We start from the raw sequence: 20,021 nt of genomic DNA, 5'->3' as shown, positions 1-20,021 counted from the left end.
AGGCGATTACACACATTTAAATAAGTACAGTTATGTTTTATAAATGATCTTATTTAGAGGATTTAATGATGAATCGTTATAATGAGTCAACTGGGTCTTTTCCATAGATTGCGATTTTTACTTTTATTTTACTTTTGCATTCTTTTTATTCAGACGTATCTGACCACAGGGGGGCGCCATCCACTAATGGGTTCGTGTAATGCGTGGCACTCCATTCTTATTTGGACTTAATCAATCAGGCTTTTCTCTATTTTTAAAGTCCATGTTCGAAGTCTTATTTCGTATTTTATTAAAGGACCAACATCTTAATGACAGTTTTGTGGATAAGATTTGGGAGAGTAAAAAATAAATGTCTATATACAGGAGATGTCGTCATTTTAAAGAATATTTATGCTGCATCAAGTGATATATTATGGATTTATATAATATGATAAGTAAGTATATAATATCATAGTAACAGGAGATGATGCTCATGCTTGAACCTTTAAGCAGCTGTAGTTAATTCCTCATATCTGCAGTAAAAAGCTACAGGGAACTCTCAGGTTCCTCTTCTCCATTATTCTCACTTCATTATTCCCTGTAAATGTTTATGTGCGTGAGTGGAGTTCAGCAGCTTCACATGGATGAGTTTACAGCATTATGCTCCACTCCACATCAATGTACTTCCGTTCTGTTTAGATGCTATCTTTCCATCATTCTGCAACAATGAACTTCATCATTTAGCTCAGAGAAGGCTTTGCTTGGCCAGACAGGAACATCAGGGAATGTGGCAGTGTTTCACCTCATTTGACCACTGTGTGACGTCAACTGGTTCATTCCAGTCCACATGACTGATCTGTTCCCACACTAGCTTGGTTCAAATATTTAGTTTCTGTTCTTTCTGATCACTGAGTTTCATATTTAAAGAACCCAAGGAGGGGGGGGGACGAGAACATTTCTGGCCCAGACGGTCCCCACATCATGTTTCCATCATTCATCAGGTTCATCATCATTGTGCAGCCAGTACAGATGCAGTGAACACACGAGAGTGATGTATACAATCATGTACATCCGGTGGTGGAGTCAAAGCGTTCAGGTGGATTACTAAAAGGAAACCAAGGTACACACTGCACTCTGCCTCCACACTCACAGCCATCTAATCACGGTTGGAACACATTATTCACGTCGCTCAATCAACAACTGAATCAGCGTGGGAGGACTGGGAGCAGCTAATGCAATTTGTTTTAGGCCGTACATGACTTTAACATTTACAGAACTGTGGTTAAATTCTATCGAGCTAAAAGGGCAAACAGATGGTAAATCAGTGGAACTGTTCAAATAAAAATCTGTCTTTAAACACACTTATTTATCCATGTGTGCATACAAAGAATACTATTTGAATGACGTGAGTTGACTTCTGTGTGTTTCCACTGAGTTTGCAGCAGAAGCACAAACAAAGCCGTTACAATGAAATAACATGTCACCCTTGTGAGAACAGAGGTGAACCTTCACACTTTGTTTCTTTCTTACATTCCTCAGCTCATCTGATAGAAGTACATGCACAGTAATCCTCTTGTCGCCTCAAACTAACGAGGGGGACGTATGAGGAGCTAAGCACTGATCGATAGCGCCTAATCTGCCTTTGATGTGAGAAGTTCATCTTGGTTGGCTATCATGTTGAATTGTATTTGATCTAAATGCGCATGAGAGAGAGAGACCGAGCCGTTATGGAGGTGTGATGAGAATCAACCATCAAAGCCCAGCGGTTGTTCTCCTCCAAGCTGCCGTCACTTCAAGCTGCATTTAAATCATTTTGCTTGTTACTAGGCTACAGAGGGGTACATTTCACCCTGCCAATCAAAATGTGTAGAGTTTTCATAGGAGAATATTGTTGTTGCCGTCGCAGAATGTGCCAAAGGAAGGAAAAGAAAAGTCCAAAGCCAACAACACCGCCCACATTATCACGCTGATCTCCTGACATCATGTGGACTGGAGTTATATTTAGGCTGCTTTCTGTAACTAAAACGGAATAAAGTAACTATTTAAATAATGATACTTACTCCCAAGAGACTCAAGGGGTCAGATGCTTTTCGACTTGGACCTAATATAATTCTATAACTCACACCCACTCCTCCTGACAGCACAACATCAACTCTGACCCTCTGCTGGATCTCAGCTCAACAAACGCCCACAGATGAACCTTTCAGAACATCACAAGCAAACCAAGGCCTTAATCTGCATTTCAGAGGAGGATTTCATGCTTGGAACCCTCATGGGAATTTTCCCAGAACTATTCAGGAATGCGCCAACAACACAGGCTCAATGAAGAAATTACTTTTTTGGTGTAAAGATGCATTCAGTTAACCAGTTTATTGCCCAGTATGATTAAATTCAGCTGGATAGACATATTCATCTCAAGCTTGCTGAAGTTCAGGATAGAAAATAGTGAGAAAAGTGATCTTAAAACTAAAACATCTTACGCCATATCAATTTATCAGTCTGGTTAGACAACAGTATGCTCACCTTTGCCTCAGAATATGACTTCCAGAGACAGTTCAACCTCCAATGTCTGTGTTTTGAAAGGCAAGTTGCTGAGATGTTGAGGAGATACTCAGGGCACTGTGAGGAAAACTACTACTCAGTGAAAATTAATTTTGTTTGCACTGTTGGTGAGGGAATAGCACAGAGTTCCATAAGGCCTGTGGACCTGGTAGGTGAACGCCAAATATCTTCAGAATGCTGCAATTTACAAAAAGACAAACCCTCAACAACAAAACAGTGTCAGTGATCTACTTCAGACGTGAATCTATAAATATCAACTTCTCATCTCACATCACCACGGAATGACTTTGATAACCCGCTAATTTGTAGAACAATGTGATCGCAATCCTCACGCAGACTTAATTATTGTTTACTTCAGTGTTTACATTTAGTTTCCGATGGGACGTTAGTTTAGTTTGTGTGTCGGTATTCTAATGAGGGGGCAAAGGGGGCGGAGCTAACATTCATATACCAGCGCGCGACTGGCTGTGAGGGAGCCGAGGCGCACGTGCACGGGAGTGTTTCTGCCCACAATCGACACATACAGCGCGAGCTGCGGCAGTCGTGACACACGCGCGAGGCGCCACTACACTTCAGCAACAACAACAACAGCTGAGATTCTCAAATTTTGCTTCTTTTTTGTCGTAAATTCAACGACCGAGAGGCGGAAAACAGCGACAATGTGCGAACAAACGCGTTTTCTCCTCCGGCTGCAACTTTTCGCGGCTTGCCTGGTGCTTGCAGTGAGCGGTAAGTTGCCTCTCTTTTGTTTTTGTTGACACCTCCACTCTGTCGCCTGGTTAATGTCCACCGGTCGAAGGTCGCTGCTCCACTCCAGCTTGTAGTCGCGTTTAAAGTTACTGTGCAGTCCGGTTCACCTCATGATGAACACACGGGGCAGTTTGTTGTATTTCTATCCTTCAGAAAAACATGTGTGATCATTCAAAAAACGGACACGCAAAGGATATAATGGCACCAATGGTCATATTTAAGTGTAGAAGCTGGAAAGACGAGGGAAGTTGATGTTTGTTTGTCTTTGAGTCTACAAAAACCTAAGCTGATAAAAATTGGATAAAAGCAAACTGATATATGATTGACGTTTTTTTTTTCTGCCCTTATTGTTAAGCAGACACGCACTTCTTGTCATGGTTGACTTCAGGCTGTGCTCCTTTCTTAGCAGCAGCAGCAGAACATACATACAGTACATGTTGGCTGTTATTCGTCAGAGGAGCATCCTGCCATCAGCGCTCTGCTTTGTGTCCATTTACATGGAGAGATCACTTCCAGGCCGATAGGGACAGCAGGGAAGATGTCTTTATTCTTCTGCCTTCTTTTATCTGTTGACTTATTTCAGCATTCCAGTGAACAGACAGACAGACAGGCATAGCCGTGTTTCCTTGGTATCGTAATGCATTTTCCTAATGAAAAACATGTCCTCATCCTTTCAAACCCTCTTCCTCACTGACTAAAGACAGATTCCTTATTTGGCTCGACCCTGTGTAAGAGAGAAATTCCTTTTTTATTTTCCCAAGAACAAATGTGGACTTAAGGTTTATCCATTTCCTGCTATCAATTTGAAAAACACCTGACCTTTGACATTTCCTCCCTTGGGGATCAGGTCAGGCCCATAAATGCTTCCTAAGACCATTTGTGTTTGAAACGCTCCAGCACACTTCCCAGTGCGTTTCCCCTCCAGGCACAAGGATGGGATCTCGCTCTGGACAATGTAGAGTCACATTTCCAGATTCTTCCCGCCGGGTGAAACCTTAGTTTGGATCCTCAGGGGGATGAAGGAGATGGGAGACTTCTTGCGGCCGTGTCAGGCAAAATGTCTACGGGGCAGAATAAGAGCTTTTCTGTTCAGTTTGCTGCCTCTTTACCTGATGAGGCTGGACTCAGCAGGTTGTAGCTCAGTTGTCTTTAGCTGCTGAGGGGAGCGAAGTGTAAAATGGTGCTGTGTCTGTCAGGGCTGAGGCAGTCTTTCTCACTACAACACCACTTAGAGGGGAGCTGAGTGAACCGAGGCTAAATATAGCCCCGAGGCAGGGCCAGGGATGTGGCATTAGTGTGTGTGTTTATCAGTGTGGAGGCTGCGGTCACACACACATATACATACTGTGTGCATTTACTGTGTGTATGTTTGTGGAAGTGAATGCAAATGCACCTGCAGATGTACATTGAGGTTAGTGATATGAGCTATTCTGTGGTGAATATGATGGCGTCCTTCCTGCTGTCAGACTGAAACATATGCAGTGATGATTTCTGCTTCATATGTTCACGTCCCTTTGAGGCACAAGGGGCTTTTCTACCACACTCAAAAGAGAATTTAGTGCCTAACAGACCACATGGGACACTGGGTCAGAAGATGATATTAGAAGATAATAGATTTGTGCAGAATAATGAGGTGTGTGTGAGTGTTGAACCTATCAGCATCCCTCTTTACTGGCAGGCCAACCAAAGGAGTAAAAGGAGCTGATTGTATACTGACACTGACTAGTCGTTGTTTTGGGTTGAGATGGTATGTAAGTTTGCAAATACTTGAGAGGAATGTCAGTGTGTCTGGGAGTCTTCATGCATGTCTCCTGCCAGCTCCTTCCATCTGGCAGTGTGAGGTCTCTCCTTCAGGCTGCTGTCTTCTTTCAGGACTTTATTTCCACTTCTTTAACGACAGGACGGCCTCTCTCTCTCTCTTTTCTCTTCTATCTCTGGCTTCCTTAATCAATGTTTCATGGCATTATGGAGCATCTTCTAATTCGGTCCCTTAAATTAGTTTCTGTCGCCCCACTTCCCAATCTGCCATGTTGAATATTTTACGAGCTTACACGCACACACACACACACACACACACACACACACAGACACACACACACACACACACACACACACACACACACACACACACACAGAATGACCCAAGGAGGAGATCAGAACATGATGAACCCGCCAGAACATGAATCATAGAAAGTCAGCCCTTCCATCCTGAGGCCTGTTGGCTGTGATGCAGTCGGCTCAGAGAGAAGCTTGTTGACGTGTTGACGGTGCGTGACGTGAGAGTATTTTTAGTTTTTTTGGAGCAGCAGATGGCTGTGGGGCGCTGGAAGAGGACTTGGAAGATTATGGAAAGCTCACCTGCATCTGGACTTGGAGTGTTAATCTTGAAACTTGCTTGAGACGGTTGAGGAGGTGGGGAGGCCTGGCCTGGATACACCCACCTGCTGTTACACACAGGGCCCCCCCCCCCCCCCCCCCTCTCTCTGTAGGCTGCTGGATGAGCACTCACAACTGTTTTAATGAGGGCTGGACTTTGTGTGTGTGAGTGTGTTAGATAGAGAGAGAGAGAGAGAGAGAGAGAGAGAGAGAGAGAGAGAGAGAGTGTTCGTTCTCTCTTCTTGGCTCTTAAGAACACTGAGTTCCCACAGTAGCCAGCCAGCCTACAGTATCCGCTCCAGCATGCCAGGATGATGAACAGAATGTGAGAGACGGAGCGCTTGTTGTGTTTGGGGCCCAGGTTAAGGACGCCACAGTGACATAAGCGCTCACATTGTCACATGCTCCTTCACACGCTGCTCCCATGTGCTGGTATTTAACCCCGACATGGCAGCAGGTGTGCAGAGGTCTTTACTCTGTGACAGCTCTGACTTCTTAAGCTCATCTCAGAGCCGTTTCTATAGATCCCTTTAACGAGCGCCTTCAAACAGCCTAATGGTCTTAACTTATGACTTTTTAGATCCAAGCAATTTACACCTCGTCAACTTTGCTACCTCAAGAATAATTCAGCTGAAGAGAGATGGTTGCCGTGGTCACACACTGCATGCTCTTAATGTATCAGATCTCACACTTTGTCCTTGATCTGTCACTGAAACACTTCAGGCTCCACATGTTTCTGTCGCCCATCTAATTGATTAAAACACTCCATCACTGATGCCGAGGGGAGTTTGGTCTAAAGTGCCGTTTTCTCTGTGACTCCTCCATTACAGCCCGCTGTAATTATGCTTTAAGGGTCCAGCGTGTCCCTGATGTCCTGAAGTACCCTCCACCGTTGCTCTGAGTCTTTAAATGGCTTCCGGTCGCAGGTCGTGCCGTGCAGTCACGTCACCGGCTCCCTGTCGGCTGTATAATTCCTCTCTGTGTGTCGTCTGTTCAGCCTTGTAGGAGGACTTGTTTTGTTGTTCACCCACCTAGATATGAATGTGGTCAGAGAGGGATTGTGTCGCCTCAAAGTGTGAGGTTGTGTGTTATCGTCTCAGCAACAGCAGCCAGAGCCACGGGAAACCGGCTTCACACTGCCTACGTATGCAGAAGCTTCACCGCAGTGTGACTGACCCAAAGCAGATCCGGCCCATGTGACCGTTGTGCTTCCCGCTTGTGATCGCTTGCATTTTATTTGCCTACACAAAGTTTACAGTACTGATGATGTGTGTGTGTGTGATCTGTTTATTCAGTCTTTTGTTGATGTTATCTACATGCAGTTATTGTGTCATTGTCAGTTAGCAGCAAGCAAGAGAACAGATCCTGTTTCAGTGGCAGTGTGAAGGGTTAAACCTGTTGACGTGGGCGCGGAACCCAAAGGTGCTGCTCAGTGTGAAACCAGCCTAACCGTCCTGAGCTGTGGAGCGATCCGGGGGTTTTGTAACGGGGACGTGTCACAGCCTGTCACACCAAACACAACAAGAAGTGTGTATGGCTCCTTCATCAGAAGAGCTGGGTACGGTTTAATGAAAGTGTAGAAGATCACCGTGCAGAGGAACCTTACTGTGAATAACTAAGGTTCTTACTTCAGTCCGTCTGGGTTCTATCCCTCCCTATAAGCAGTATCTCTTACTTCAGCCTGAGGACCCGAGTGTGGACTGAGTCATGATGTGGTACTGGCTTTGATTGTTGTGTTTCGTTTCTCTGAAATTTGGATCCCAATCTCAGACTGCAAGGAATCCTGGGAAAGGCACACATCATGACTCATAATGAGTGAGGAGAACACAATGCTCTGCCCCGCCAAACACAACGCCACATGCCTGCCTGATGTGTCACTGCGGCTTGGACACATTAGGAAGCAAAGTCTGGAGTTTAAAGGACGTCTTTATATCTCACCACATTACAATTAGAAAGGTGAAGCAATGTTGAATACTAAGAAATAGAAACTGAGAGACTGAAGGAAGTGTAACACCAGGGGGGGGGGGGGGGTCTCCATTAGTCAGTCACTTATTTTCAACTAAACTGAAACTACAACTTCATATTTCAGAGTATCTGAAACAGAAACGCTGAGCCGAACCTGAGGGTAACAAGGAAACGCAACTCGCTTCCTCTGAAACTTACAGGGAAACTGACAGTTAGTGTGTGGGAGGGAAAACCACAGGGAATGTTCAATGAATATCATGGACTGTTGTGAAAAGGTGTCTCTTTTTTGTATTTGTTACATTTTTCCGGCAAAAGTTCAGTTCTCAGGCCCGGTCAAGGCTGTTCAGAGGCTATCACAGACTTATGGGCTATTAGGGGGAGCTGCCTGCCAGTGTAGGAGGAAGAGGAGGAGGAGGGGGAGGGGGAGGAGGGGTAATGTTCCTGCTCAAAGATAAACAGGCAGTAACCTTTGGATAAGGATGCTAGGTGCCGGCCTGTTGCCTAACATTTCCCAGAACACACTCGTAGACCATCACATTGTTAAGTGTGTTCTATAAACGCTCTGTGTGTGTGTGTGTGTGTGTGTGTGTGTGTGTGTGTGTGTGTGTGTGTGTGTGTGTGTGTGTGTGTGTGTGTGTGTGTGTGTGTGTGTGTGTGTGTGTGTGTGTGTGTGTGTGTGGCACAACCATCCAAAGTGCCATTTTCAGACATTGTGGGGTTTGGGTTCTAGGGCCTCTGAGAATTATACCCCAAAAAGAACCAGAAGGCCTCATTTTCTTCATTGTAGCGTTCTTAACTAAAAGCATCTCCTCTCAGTGGTTCATGGCTGAGGGGGGAGAGAGAGAGTTACCCCACTTAGAGGCTGAACTGTGGGGTCAGAGCCTCGTCTCAGTCTGCAGGGTAGAGACGCTGCGGTGTGTAAACCACTAATCTCACACTTGAGGCCCGACCTCTTGTTTCCTCAACAATTACCCAAACGATGTGTTAACTCCCATGGGCTCCATCGGTGTTAAAGAGCGCCCACATCTCCACTTCCTCCACACACGCAGTGTCAGACATATAAGGAAGTAATTGAAGAGGCCATTCTCCAAAATGCTATGCATCTATTGAGGAAAATGTAATTACATGCGGTTCATTGTTCGGCGTTTCAAACATGGAGGTACAATTCAGTTATTTTTAGGGTTTCCTTTCAGAATAACATGTTTTTAACAGTAAATTACATCTCATTCCGTCTTTATGTGTTTCTGCAAACTGCTGTGTTGCTCTTATTTCTCTTCCCCGCCCGTCAGAGGCCGCCGTGATGCAGGTGGAAGCTTCCAGGGCTTGTTTTGTGTTTGTGACGGCTTACTCAGCTCTTCACACCATCACACTCTCAACCCACTGTGGGTTTTTTCACAGCACAACAAGGGAAAGACCGCAGCTAGAGAATCATGCAAGGAAACAGTGGATTTAAAACAATACTGCCTCAATAATCTCACTGCAACAAAGATGAAGTATAAACATTCAGAGAACTCAAAGTAAATGTAGTCTGCACTCCTGAGTACCAGCTGCTGCAGTATCTGATAGAGGAGATGCAGGCCGGCTCTCTTCCTGTCCTGATTTACTAAACTAGGAAGTATCAAATGTTTGCTCGTCTGCTCAGCAAATATTTCTGTCAGGAAGTGCTGGCTGGCAAGGATTTATGACTGTGAAATGGAGATTACAAACACTAACAACCCTCAACACTTCTCTAGAACCGTTTCAAAGTGGATGTATGAGTGGAAAAGGTCAAGATTAGAAGATTAGATCTAAGTAACCGTCTCTTTCTTCTCTCAGGTGACTACTGTAAGGTGAACGTGTGCAGCAATGGGGGAACGTGTGTGACCGGGGCCGGAGCTCCATTCATCTGTATCTGCCCCGACGGCTTCACTGGAGAAATCTGCAACGAGACAGAGACTGGTGAGTGGAGCCAGAGAGTCTCAGAGCTCAGAGCTTCATGCTGCCACAAGAACACATTAGATGAAGTGCTGAACATTAGCTGGTGAGAAGATCAATAACTTTAACAACTGGACAGCTAAATACCTTTGGTCCATCCCGGCTCACACTGCAGTGGAGATCACAGGAAAACTCTTAATGTTATCAAACCTGTATACAAACCTAACTATGTATGTGTTTAGAATAAAGGCTTCATTAGGTTTCACCTCTTCCTCCATCAGGCCCCTGTCACCCCAACCCCTGTCAGAACGAGGGGGCGTGTGAGCTGACGGGTCAGTCACGCCGAGGGGACGTCTTCAGCGAGTACATCTGCAAGTGCCAGCCGGGCTTTGATGGAGTCCACTGCCAGAACAGTAAGACTTCCTCCCTCTCCGTCTACTCTTACTGAAGAGACGTTTAGCACAAATGTATTGATGAATATTCAGCAGTAAACTATCAGTGTTCCCTGTGTATATGATGTCATTGTTTGGTTCTGACACAGGTTTGCTCCTCAATTTAATTCAGGATAACTTCCACTGTAAGCTTACTCAATTTATTAGCATATTTTTATAATTCTGAATCTAAACTAGCCCTCTTTATGACTCCATTCCTGGATGTTGTAGCCACATTTTTAACTCGGCAACAAGCACAGGATGTTATTGTAAAGCTGATGCTGCCTACATCCCTCTGCCTGTGATACATTCACACATAGTTAACTGTTCAACCTTCCCCGTGTTTAATCTGCTGCACTAATGCAGTATGTGACGGCTGCTGCTGCTGGTGCAGGGCAGCAGGCAGGCAGACAGACAGACAGTCAGACAGCTGCTGGTCCTTATGGGAGCATCACTCATGTCAGGCAGGCCCAGGTTGGTTCACTCAGGGTCAGCAGAGAGTGGGAGGCAGCGTTGGGAACATGTGCTGCGATCCTCCAAATGTCTCCAGCCCTACACACACACACACACACACACACACACACACACACACACACACACACACACACACACACACACACACACACACACACACACACACACACACACACACACACACACACACACAGATGGCCTCTGTTTGCTCAAGAAGGTGGCAAAGCAGAGCGGCCAAGCGTGCACAAAGAAGTAATTTAGCAAGAATCAAGGGAACTTTTTGTAAACCTATAAATATGTTGTGTTTAACCCTGTGTGCCTTTTTATCGTAGGTGTTGAAGGGGCAGAATTAAGTTCAAGAACAGGTAACAAGAGACAATAAACAACGACCAGCTCTTGACTCTGGGAGAGAGAGAGAGTGTGTGTGTGTGTGTGGGTGTGTATTTGTATTTGTGCTCTGTGGTCTCTTTCCATTTCCAGGTGCTCTCTGTTCTCTTGGCTGCATGCGGTGACAGAGCAGCACAGAGATGCTGAGATCAGCTCTATCTCCCTTGTTTCTGAGTCCAGGCCAGCAGCAAACACAGCAGTGACATCATGTTTATGAATGATGTCACCTTTACCACCTCACCCAGTCTGATATGGAGATGTCCTCGCACACCACATACCGGTTACTCTACACAAACCTCAGACGCTCTACATTTGCTCCGTAATACAGTGAATTTACTCCAGTTTATCTTCTTTTTTAAGATGATATGTTCCAGCCCCTGAGAACTGGGAATTAAAGCTCATAATCTCTACTTGCATACAGCACATGATCTCATATACACAGTTCAGCACACACACACACACAGTACACACACACAGTACACACACACGGCTCGTGCCAGTGCAGCCAACAGAAAGTGGCGGTCCACGCCGAGCGCTCGCAACGTCAATGCTGCCACTGTTGCCAGGCAAAAAATTGAATACGGAGGCGGAGGATTAAGTCTGTGCCCGCCTGACAGTGACACAGCCGCTACTCAGGTCTGACTGCAGCTCCGCTAACTGTCCTGTCAGAAAGAGAGGGGGGGCAGGGGGAGAGAGAGGGAGAGAGGGAGAGAGGGAGAGAGGGAGAGAGGGAGACGCTCAGATATCAGCTTGGTTCATAACACATGTCCAGGAACTGATAAGAAGGAGGATTTGTTTTCCTTTAGATCACAGCTTTTCCAAGAAGATGAAGTTTGTGTGTGTGTGTGTGTGTGTGTGTGTGTGTGTGTGTGTGTGTGTGTGTGTGTGTGTGTGTGTGTGTGTGTGTGTGTGTGTGTGTGTGTGTGTGTGTGTGTGTGTGTGTGTGTGTGTGTGTGTGTGTGTGTGTGTGTGTGTGTGTGTGTGTGTGTGTGTGTGTGTGTGTGTGTGTGTGTGTGTGTGTGTGTGTGTCTCTCTCTTGGCCTTGGCTTTTGTGAGTTTTCAGCTCCTCCCAGGATGTGGTGGTGTGGGCAGACTGGGCTCCATGTCCCCTCAGGAGGAGTGTGTGTGTGTGTGAGAGGGCATATACAGTATCCGAACAAATCTAACATACACTTCTGGGTTGACTTTGGTCTCAAGCTGCTAAACTAAACCTGGTGCTGTAAGCTGTGATCTGGATCTCTTGCTCTCCTCATCTGTGGTCAAATATCTTAACGTCTCCCTTCCATCAGATTTGCTGAGCAGGCGTTCCACTTCTTAGGTGAAGTTCTGTATGTTCACATCCCCTATTCCTCTTCTGACCACTAAGCAGCAGGGAGTCCATCTCAGACCGCAAGTTTGTTTAGAAATGGAACCAGGCCGTGGAATCCTTCCTGACAATCACAACGGGGGAAATCCAAGATGCATACATTTTTGTGTCATTGCACAATTTTGGGCCACAAGGACACAAAGTGGGAACTGAGTCTGCTGGAGAACTGTTAGAGTCAGAGACAGAGTCAGAGACAGACTCAGACTCAGACTCGGAGGCAGAGTCAGAGTTATTCTGGGCTCAGCCGGAGCTCCGCTGTGGTGCAGCCAGAAAATTACATCTTAAGACACTTTCTAAAACGTTGTGATTTAATAATGCGTCTGTGGTTTTGTGCCGTGACCATAATGGCTCCGGGGCACCCCCCTCGCTCCTGGTGCCATGGCAACTGCGGTAGTTTACATCTGCAGTTTCCCTCTGTGATGCTGCCATCAGCGGAGGGAAAAAGCTTCTTCCTCCTCTGCAAACTTTACAAGCATCCAGCTACAGCGCCGTGTGTTTACAAAGGGGTTTATAGGATCTGACCATCAATCAGTGCCCGAACTGTAAACTTTAATAACTGTAATTTGGCCGATAGGTTGATTGGAGAAGGAGATGAATATAACTTAATCTTCTTGGCTTTTCTTCAGACACTGGCTGGTTTTTGGCTTTGTGTTCATGTGGATACTAAAGTAGCTCTGCTGTCCTGAGGTCCAGGCCCACAGGTTTGTCTCTGGGTCCAGATCCTGCTGGCTGCAGCACAGATACAGAGGATCCTCACTCGCACAGTCAGCTGACCTGGGCTCTGCATCGATCAGGCTCAGGTTTCAAACAAACCGCATGAGGTTTCTATCGGTTTTTGCTTGTTGCTGAGATGGGCTGATATTGACGTTTTGGATGGTGTGTTAGTGTGTGTGTGTGTGTGTGTGTGCATTCAGTGGTTTCTGTGCTGCTGTAGGGTTTGTGGGCTAGAGGCACGACTGGCAGACTGAGTGAAATCTATATCTGCACACAATGTGTTGACGGCAGGAAAGGACGGAACAGCTGATCATCTGTCAGTTGAAAGAAGAAACTATATAAAAAAAACCTCAATCAATAAGTCTCTTTATGATTGTTGTGAATTGGAGACTCAGAAGTGCAGACATTTAGGGCTTTGGTACCCCCGGCAACAAACGAGCCAGTAGGTTCAGTGCACTCATGTCCCTGTCTCTGTCTCTGTCCCTGTCCCTGTCCCTGTCTCTGTCTCTGTCTCTGTCCCTGTCCCTGTCCCTGTCCCTGTCCCTGTCCCTGTCCCTGTCTCTGTCCCTGTCCCTGTCTCTGTCTCTGTCTCTGTCTCTGGCATACATAGAGCCTTTCAGACTGCGTGGTCCCACTGACCAATCCTCTTAATGGAACCAGGCCCACCAGCTGACCAAAGTGTGTGATCAGTCAGCCTGTAGGTGTCTGAGCTGTAGGGCGGCACACACACACACACACACACACAGAGATCACGTTTGTTATTCAGGTGTAAGATGAGGTGCTGCTTACTCTGGTTGAAGATGCCAACATTCATGCATTTGTTCCACTTTAGTGTGTCAGTGTTCATGTGAGAGATTGGACACGGAGCTATTTGTGGAGCGAGCCTGTGGTGGAGGGAGCACACATCACTACCGTGCCTGTGGTGTCTGTATGCATTTTAATCATCTATAATAACGACTGCAAGGGGTTAAATCCCCAGAGATGGACAGACTGGAGTGAAGCCTCTCCTGTGCACCACAGTCGTCTGCATAATGAACTCAACCTGTGCATTGATTAGGCAGCAGAAAGAGGTGACGTCACACTGGCAGCTCCTGCGGGTCTGAGATGAAAACGTGTTTCTTCCCCGTTTCGTCCCGCTGATGCTCTTTCCGCTCCCTGACTCATCCGCTCCAGGCTGCGAGCCAAACACATAGGGTTTGGCAAGGACGCCATCCAGTGGAGACGCAAGGAATTACAAGGGAATGAAGCGTCAGACTGCTTGGACAGATACGGACTCTGAGATGTTTATACTTGATTCCCATTTGTTTGTTTTTGGAAGGCTGTTACTGTTTTGAAGACCCTTAACATTCAGTGTGGGGGTTATCTGTGTTCACCATCAGTAACCAGGGTTTCCTCCCCCCGCTCACACACCGTCACAGACTCCGTCCTCGTACACCGTCATCATCCTAAGGAAATTGAAGACTAGAAACAAGGTTGTGCGTTTCACTCTTTTGCTGCTCACATCCTGTTGGCATGGCTTCAACTAACCTCAGTGTGAACCGAGTGAAGGAACAGGAGAAGCTGTGTCTCTCCAGCATGACGTCGTCCTCTCCTCACTGACCCATATCTATGTTGTATGACACTTAAGCGCCGTCTCATCTTCCTCCAGACGTGAACGACTGCGCCGGTCAGCCGTGTCAGAACGGCGGCGTCTGCAGGGACCTGGATGGAGACTTCAAATGCCACTGCCCCTCCCCTTATGTGGGCAAACACTGCCACCTGCGTAAGTGTCAACACCCAGGCGTCACGCACAACAACACGCTTAGGACATGAGGGCTAAGGAGAGACTGAATACTTTCCTCTTAAACAGCAACAAACACAAATAAGCCACTGAAGTTATGATCATGCACACATATTTATTGTTTATTATGTTGCTCTGTCCCCCCTTGACTTCCTCAGGCTGTATCTCTCTGCTCGGCATGGAGGGAGGCGGTATCTCCGAGGCCCAGATCTCGGCTTCGTCTGTGCGCTACACCTTCCTGGGCCTGCAGCGCTGGGGACCCGAGCTGGCCCGGCTCAACAACAAGGGACTGGTGAACGCCTGGGCCGCCGCCGCACACGACAGGAACCCGTGGATACAAGTGAGACGCTTCGGCAGGGGAAACGGGAAGACAGATTCCCACTGAAACAGACGGGCTTGAGTTTGTCTTAGCAGTTACAAATATGGAGATCCTGTTTATGTGTGATGTCGCTCCATTGCCTGGATTGATTTTGTGTCACATGATGTTTCAGTTGAACTCCTAGATGAGAGTTCTGTCAGAGAAGGTTCATTGTTTTCCCTTTGCTCTTACCTTCATCTGTAACTCACGCTGGTTTCCTCTCCAGATCAACCTGCAGAGGAAAATGCGCTTTGCAGGCATCGTGACTCAAGGCGCCAGCCGGGTGGGGTCGGCCGAGTTCATCAAAGCCTTCAAGGTGGCGTCCAGCCTGGATGGAAGGACGTACACGGTGCACAGGACGGCAGGGGAGGGCAAAGATCAGGTGAGGAGACTCGGATCAGACCACTCTCCCGTGGCCGTGCTTAGACCAGAGAAGTGTTCAGTCAGTCACACTTTGTTACCCTCTCCCTCTTTCGTAGGTATTTGTGGGGAATGTGGACAACGACGGCACCAAGACCAACCTGTTTGACCCGCCAATCATCGCCCAGTACGTCCGCATCATCCCCATCGTGTGTCGCAAAGCCTGCACTCTGCGCATGGAGCTGGTCGGCTGTGAGCTCAACGGTAAACACACACACACACACACACACAATGCTGCATTTATATCCAAATGTCTGTTCCTCTCACTCTGACCCTTCATCATTCACTCACTGTTGGCTGATCTCCTGTTTGATGAGCTTTCATTCTACGCACGGCGGTCAATCTGCTCTGTTTGTAACTTGTTTTGGCTTTGGTTCCCCTGAAAGTCCCTTTGCCTTGAGACCTGGACCTGCATGTCCTTTAATGGATGACATCATTGATACGCCTTGTGTTCCTCTGACCCTCTGCTCATCTTTGACCTGCTTGTCTCATTGACTGGTTACTAACCCAGGAACACTGTTAACAATTTAGTTCAGATGAAAATAGAAACAAAGGGCCATGGATCATTACCACATCCTATTCAGATGTTGGTTCTGATCAGCTTGGACCACAGTGAGGTAGAGATGACGGCATGTTCAGCTCAGCGTAACTCTGCACTCATGGCTCCTTCCTGTTCTATCTGCTGCTCTTCTCCTCCCCCTTGCTGCCTCATGTGGCTGCTGGCCTTGGCTGCTTCCTCTTCATCCCCTGCTGCCTGTCATGCTTTCTCTCTCTCCTTCTATTCTTCTCTGTCTTTTCTCCGTCTCTTCTCGTCTTCTCTGGTCTGACCTCCACAGTCTATTCAAACACCTCAGGTTGCTCAGAGCCCATGGGAATGAAGTCCCGCCTGGTGTCGGACAGCCAGATCACCTCCTCCAGCACCTTCCTCACATGGGGCATTGAGGCGTTCACCTGGCAGTCACACTACGCCCGCCTGGACAAACAGGGGAAGACCAACGCCTGGAGCGCCGCCGCCAACACTCAGTCTGAGTGGCTGCAGGTAGGAGGAGAGCTTTCATGCATTTGTGACTCATTCAGGGGTCGTAAAGTAACGTTATCAAGGTTAGAACGCTTCTTTGATGTCCTCAGGTTGATCTGCAGTCTCCAAGGAAGATCACAGGCGTCATCACCCAGGGGGCCAAAGACTTTGGCTCCATCCAGTTCATCATGGCCTTCAAAGTGGCCCACAGTGATGACGGACAGTTCTGGACCATCGTGAAGGACGAGACCACCAAGACGGACAGGGTGAGTTCAGCTCCGCCCCCGTCACGCTCAGAAGATAAACTTCATGTTGTTGCTTCTCCGTCTGCCTGGGTCCAGTTATGACCACACACCTTTGTTCCTCTGACTTTGTTCCTAACTGGCTGCTGTCGTCTTTCCAGATCTTTCCAGGCAACAGCGATAACAACGGTCACAAAAAGAACATCTTCGAGCCGCCGTTCTACGCCCGGTTCGTCCGCATCCTGCCGTGGGAGTGGCACGAGCGCATCACCCTGAGAATGGAGCTGCTGGGCTGCGATGAGTAGCAGCGCCCCCCCCCTGCTCCTCTGTCGCCTTCCTCTACCTCCCACCCTTCCTCTCCTCTCCTCTCCTCTCCCTCCTTTCTCCCACCTGAGCCACGCCTGCACTGCCTCGCTCTCAGCCCCAGGGGGCAGCGAACACCAGAGTAGCACAGCACCACTTTGATCCAGGCTGGTTGGAGGTGGGCGACCTCACCGCATAACCAGTGTTAGAGAGGCCCTGGATCAATCAACCAATCAATCAATCAATCAATCATCTTGGGTGCTGTTACATCAGTTCATCACTTCTCACTAAAACGACAGGAAGCTCGTCTTCTTTGTTGCATCAGAAGGGCGTTAACCCTCTCCCTCCCAGGTGAGGGGTGAGTAAGGTGCTGCTGGATCAGCTGGTGCTCCAACCCCCAAGACCCTCGGCTGGTGATGTACACACGCTCTGTTACACGGCTCGCACATGTCCTAACCCCCTCACACACACACAAACACACACACACTGTACATATGATCTCAGAGCAAAGAGCACAGAAGAAGAAAGCTTCAGAAAGCTTCTCTCACAGTTCTGCCCTTATTTGCATGTCTGTTCAGGAAAAGAAATAGATTGAAGTTCTCCCAGTATCCTTGGTGTGTGTGTGTGTGTGTGTGGTGCAGTATTCCAGTGTTTCCTGCTGTGGTTTGGACCTTGATCACTCTCTGTTCACGTTTGACTTAAGTTCTTGTACAGTTTCTGTGTGTAACATCCAGTAAGGCGTCATTACACTCTGTGTGTGTGTGTGTGTGTGTGTGTGTGTAGCAGCCAATAACAAAAGAAGCAGCTTCCTCTTCCTATCCACGCCTCTCTGCTCTCCATGGACCCGACCCTAAACACTCACACACTCTATCTGTTTAGTGCCAAAACCTCCACATGTTCAATCTGGGACTTGATCAGTTCAGGGGCCAAACAGAGTGGAGACACCAGAAACTTGTTTTTGCGTTCACGTTCCCGGTTCTCACACACACACAAGATGAGAGACGGTTTCTGCAGTAAGTAAGTAAAGTTATTGGCTGCTGCAGCTGAAGTGTGGTGGCTTCTTTAGACGTCATGTCTTTGTGTTGGTTGAAGTTCAGTGAATTACAGTAAAGGGTTAATCAGTATTAGGGAATGAGGAGGAGACGAATGTGTTCATATTAGTGATTCTCACACTGGAGTTCATCCCCAGCGTTCCTTAGACGGACACACTGACAGACAGACAGACAGACAGACAGACAGACAGCTGTCAGTGTGGTGTCGTGTGTCTCCTTCTCTTTTGCCAGATTGACAGAATTAAATCAATAATTCATCTGAGTAATCCATTTATTACTAATTGACCAGTGTGGCAAGCTGAGCTGAGCTGAGCTGCTGTGTGAGAGGTGTGTGTGTGTGTGTGTTGGTGTTTTGGCTCCTGTCACGCTCTTTACACGTGAGCACACACACACACATACGCACACACACACACACACACACACACACCCCGCAGACCTGTTATCTACTCTCTCACTCTCACTCGCCCTCTAGTTCTTCACCCGCTCTCACACGTCCATTAAGTTTTCAACCTGCATCCATGTTTGTGTTTTGCCATTGAAATATCAGGAAACTAAAAGAAGTATTTTAGCATTGAAGAACAAACCTCCATCAGCGCCTGCAGAGCTTTAAACAGAGACACGGCTCTCCTCCACAGTGTTTCTCCTCTGTGTGTTCTCAAGGGTCCAGCATTCAGCCTCCGGTCTGAAGCTGCGGCCCTGCTGATAAGGCCGCGAGCAGGAAACCAAATCAGAACAGATTAGCACGGCGGCGGCGGTGTATCGTCTGCCTCTGTCACCACTGTCACAGTGTTCAAACCTTTCCACCCCATGAATTATGAATTATATGGGCTTGTGCAATATTAGACTGTGTTAGTTTGATGACAATGAATATTAATTGAGGCGTGGGGGGGCCGGGGAGGCGGGGGGGGGGGGCAGGATCTGTAGAAAGCGCTTGAGGGAGAGAGCAGAGCCACTGAGAGGACAAAGACGGACGGCGGTGTCAAACTCTGTACAGCTTCTTATTGTTCAGTCGCTCCTCTTCATCTTCAGTCTGCATGCCTGAGGGCCGCTGATCACTTTAGATCAACCTGATTGGATTTATTGTTTTTTTTTTCTAAGTGGTTCTCCTCAGTCAGGTTCTTGTAGATATGTTTGTTGTTGTTTCCCTTCTGTTTTTTTTTATGCTTGTTTAAAAAATGAATAAATAACTGGATGTTTTATCTTCTTACTTCATTTCTTGCTGTATTGTTTTGATGGATTTGCCTCTGTTTTTCTTCCCGTTTGTGTTTTTAAGAGGTTTCCTTTATGTTTTTGCCTTTGTATCTCAAGATGAATAAATAAAGAATTTAAAAACCAAAGGATCAAATCGGTGAATTCATTTAAAAACGGTTTTCCATTTTAGGTGAAGGATCAAAAGAGGCTCATGCTGCTGTTTAGCATTCAGACCCCCCGGGGCCTTATCTCTCTTTATAGCACCATCAGGGGCCCTAAAGTTTATCTTCACACACGGAGGGAACCTTCACGGGCCCCTTTACGTTCTCATTATGGTGTGAGGAGGTCACGCTCAAGCAGACGAGCCCATGGAAACACGTTCAGAATGAGAGACTGGAGGAATTCCCTCTTCACTTTGGGCGGATTCACGGCGCTGTGGTGCGTTCAGGGGCCGTTCCACCACAGTTAACTAGAGGAGTGTGTTTACTTGAATGTGCTGAATGAGAAAACGGCAGGTAATTATCAGGTAACATGGGGGTGGGCAGGTATTCTCCCCTCTCACACACACACACACACACACACACCAGCTGTTCTCTCCCTCTGTGGAGCTGCTGGGAAGAAGTAATTACAGCTTTCTCTCCTCTGTCCCCTCCACATCTTCATCAAGTCGTCATAGCATTGTCTGTTCATCTCTATGCTATGCTAAGCTAGTGGAGGCCTGATTGTTGGTATCTCATTT

The 20,021-nt window shown here is 47.2% G+C and overlaps 1 protein-coding gene across 4 annotated transcripts; it reads left to right on the top strand.

Moving 5' to 3' along the window:
• The first annotated feature begins 3,027 nt into the window (after positions 1-3,027).
• Positions 3,028-19,428, top strand: mfge8b (milk fat globule EGF and factor V/VIII domain containing b). Of its 4 annotated transcripts, none has more exons than XM_076171059.1 (11): positions 3,028-3,270; positions 9,448-9,570; positions 9,828-9,959; positions 10,784-10,816; positions 14,567-14,680; positions 14,857-15,038; positions 15,283-15,438; positions 15,536-15,680; positions 16,331-16,515; positions 16,605-16,760; positions 16,898-19,428. In XM_076171059.1, exons 1-11 carry the CDS (start codon positions 3,201-3,203, stop codon positions 17,039-17,041), a joined length of 1,440 nt encoding a protein of 479 aa, XP_076027174.1. In that variant the 5' UTR covers positions 3,028-3,200; the 3' UTR covers positions 17,042-19,428. The 4 variants fall into 4 exon arrangements, with proteins under 4 accessions (XP_076027174.1, XP_076027165.1, XP_076027192.1 ...); XM_076171050.1 differs by having other exon boundaries at positions 16,313-16,515; XM_076171077.1 differs by lacking the exon at positions 10,784-10,816.
• The last annotated feature ends 593 nt before the right edge of the window (positions 19,429-20,021 follow it).

The sequence above is a fragment of the Genypterus blacodes genome, unplaced genomic scaffold (assembly GCF_046128005.1).
Source record: "Genypterus blacodes isolate CSIRO-AG114 ecotype Tasmania unplaced genomic scaffold, CSIRO-AGI_Gbla_v1 ptg000015l_1, whole genome shotgun sequence".
NCBI lineage: Eukaryota > Metazoa > Chordata > Actinopteri > Ophidiiformes > Ophidiidae > Genypterus > Genypterus blacodes.
This window is presented reverse-complemented; position numbering and strand designations above follow the sequence as displayed.

Excerpts from the sequence above, each read along its gene's own strand:
- mfge8b (XM_076171050.1), top strand. The coding sequence starts at position 3,201 with ATGTGCGAACAAACGCGTTTTCTCCTCCGGCTGCAACTTTTCGCGGCT. Across the intron at positions 10,817-14,566 it reads AGAATTAAGTTCAAGAACAG|ACGTGAACGACTGCGCCGGT; the intron begins GTAACAAGAGAC and ends ATCTTCCTCCAG. Across the intron at positions 14,681-14,856 it reads GGGCAAACACTGCCACCTGC|GCTGTATCTCTCTGCTCGGC; the intron begins GTAAGTGTCAAC and ends TGACTTCCTCAG.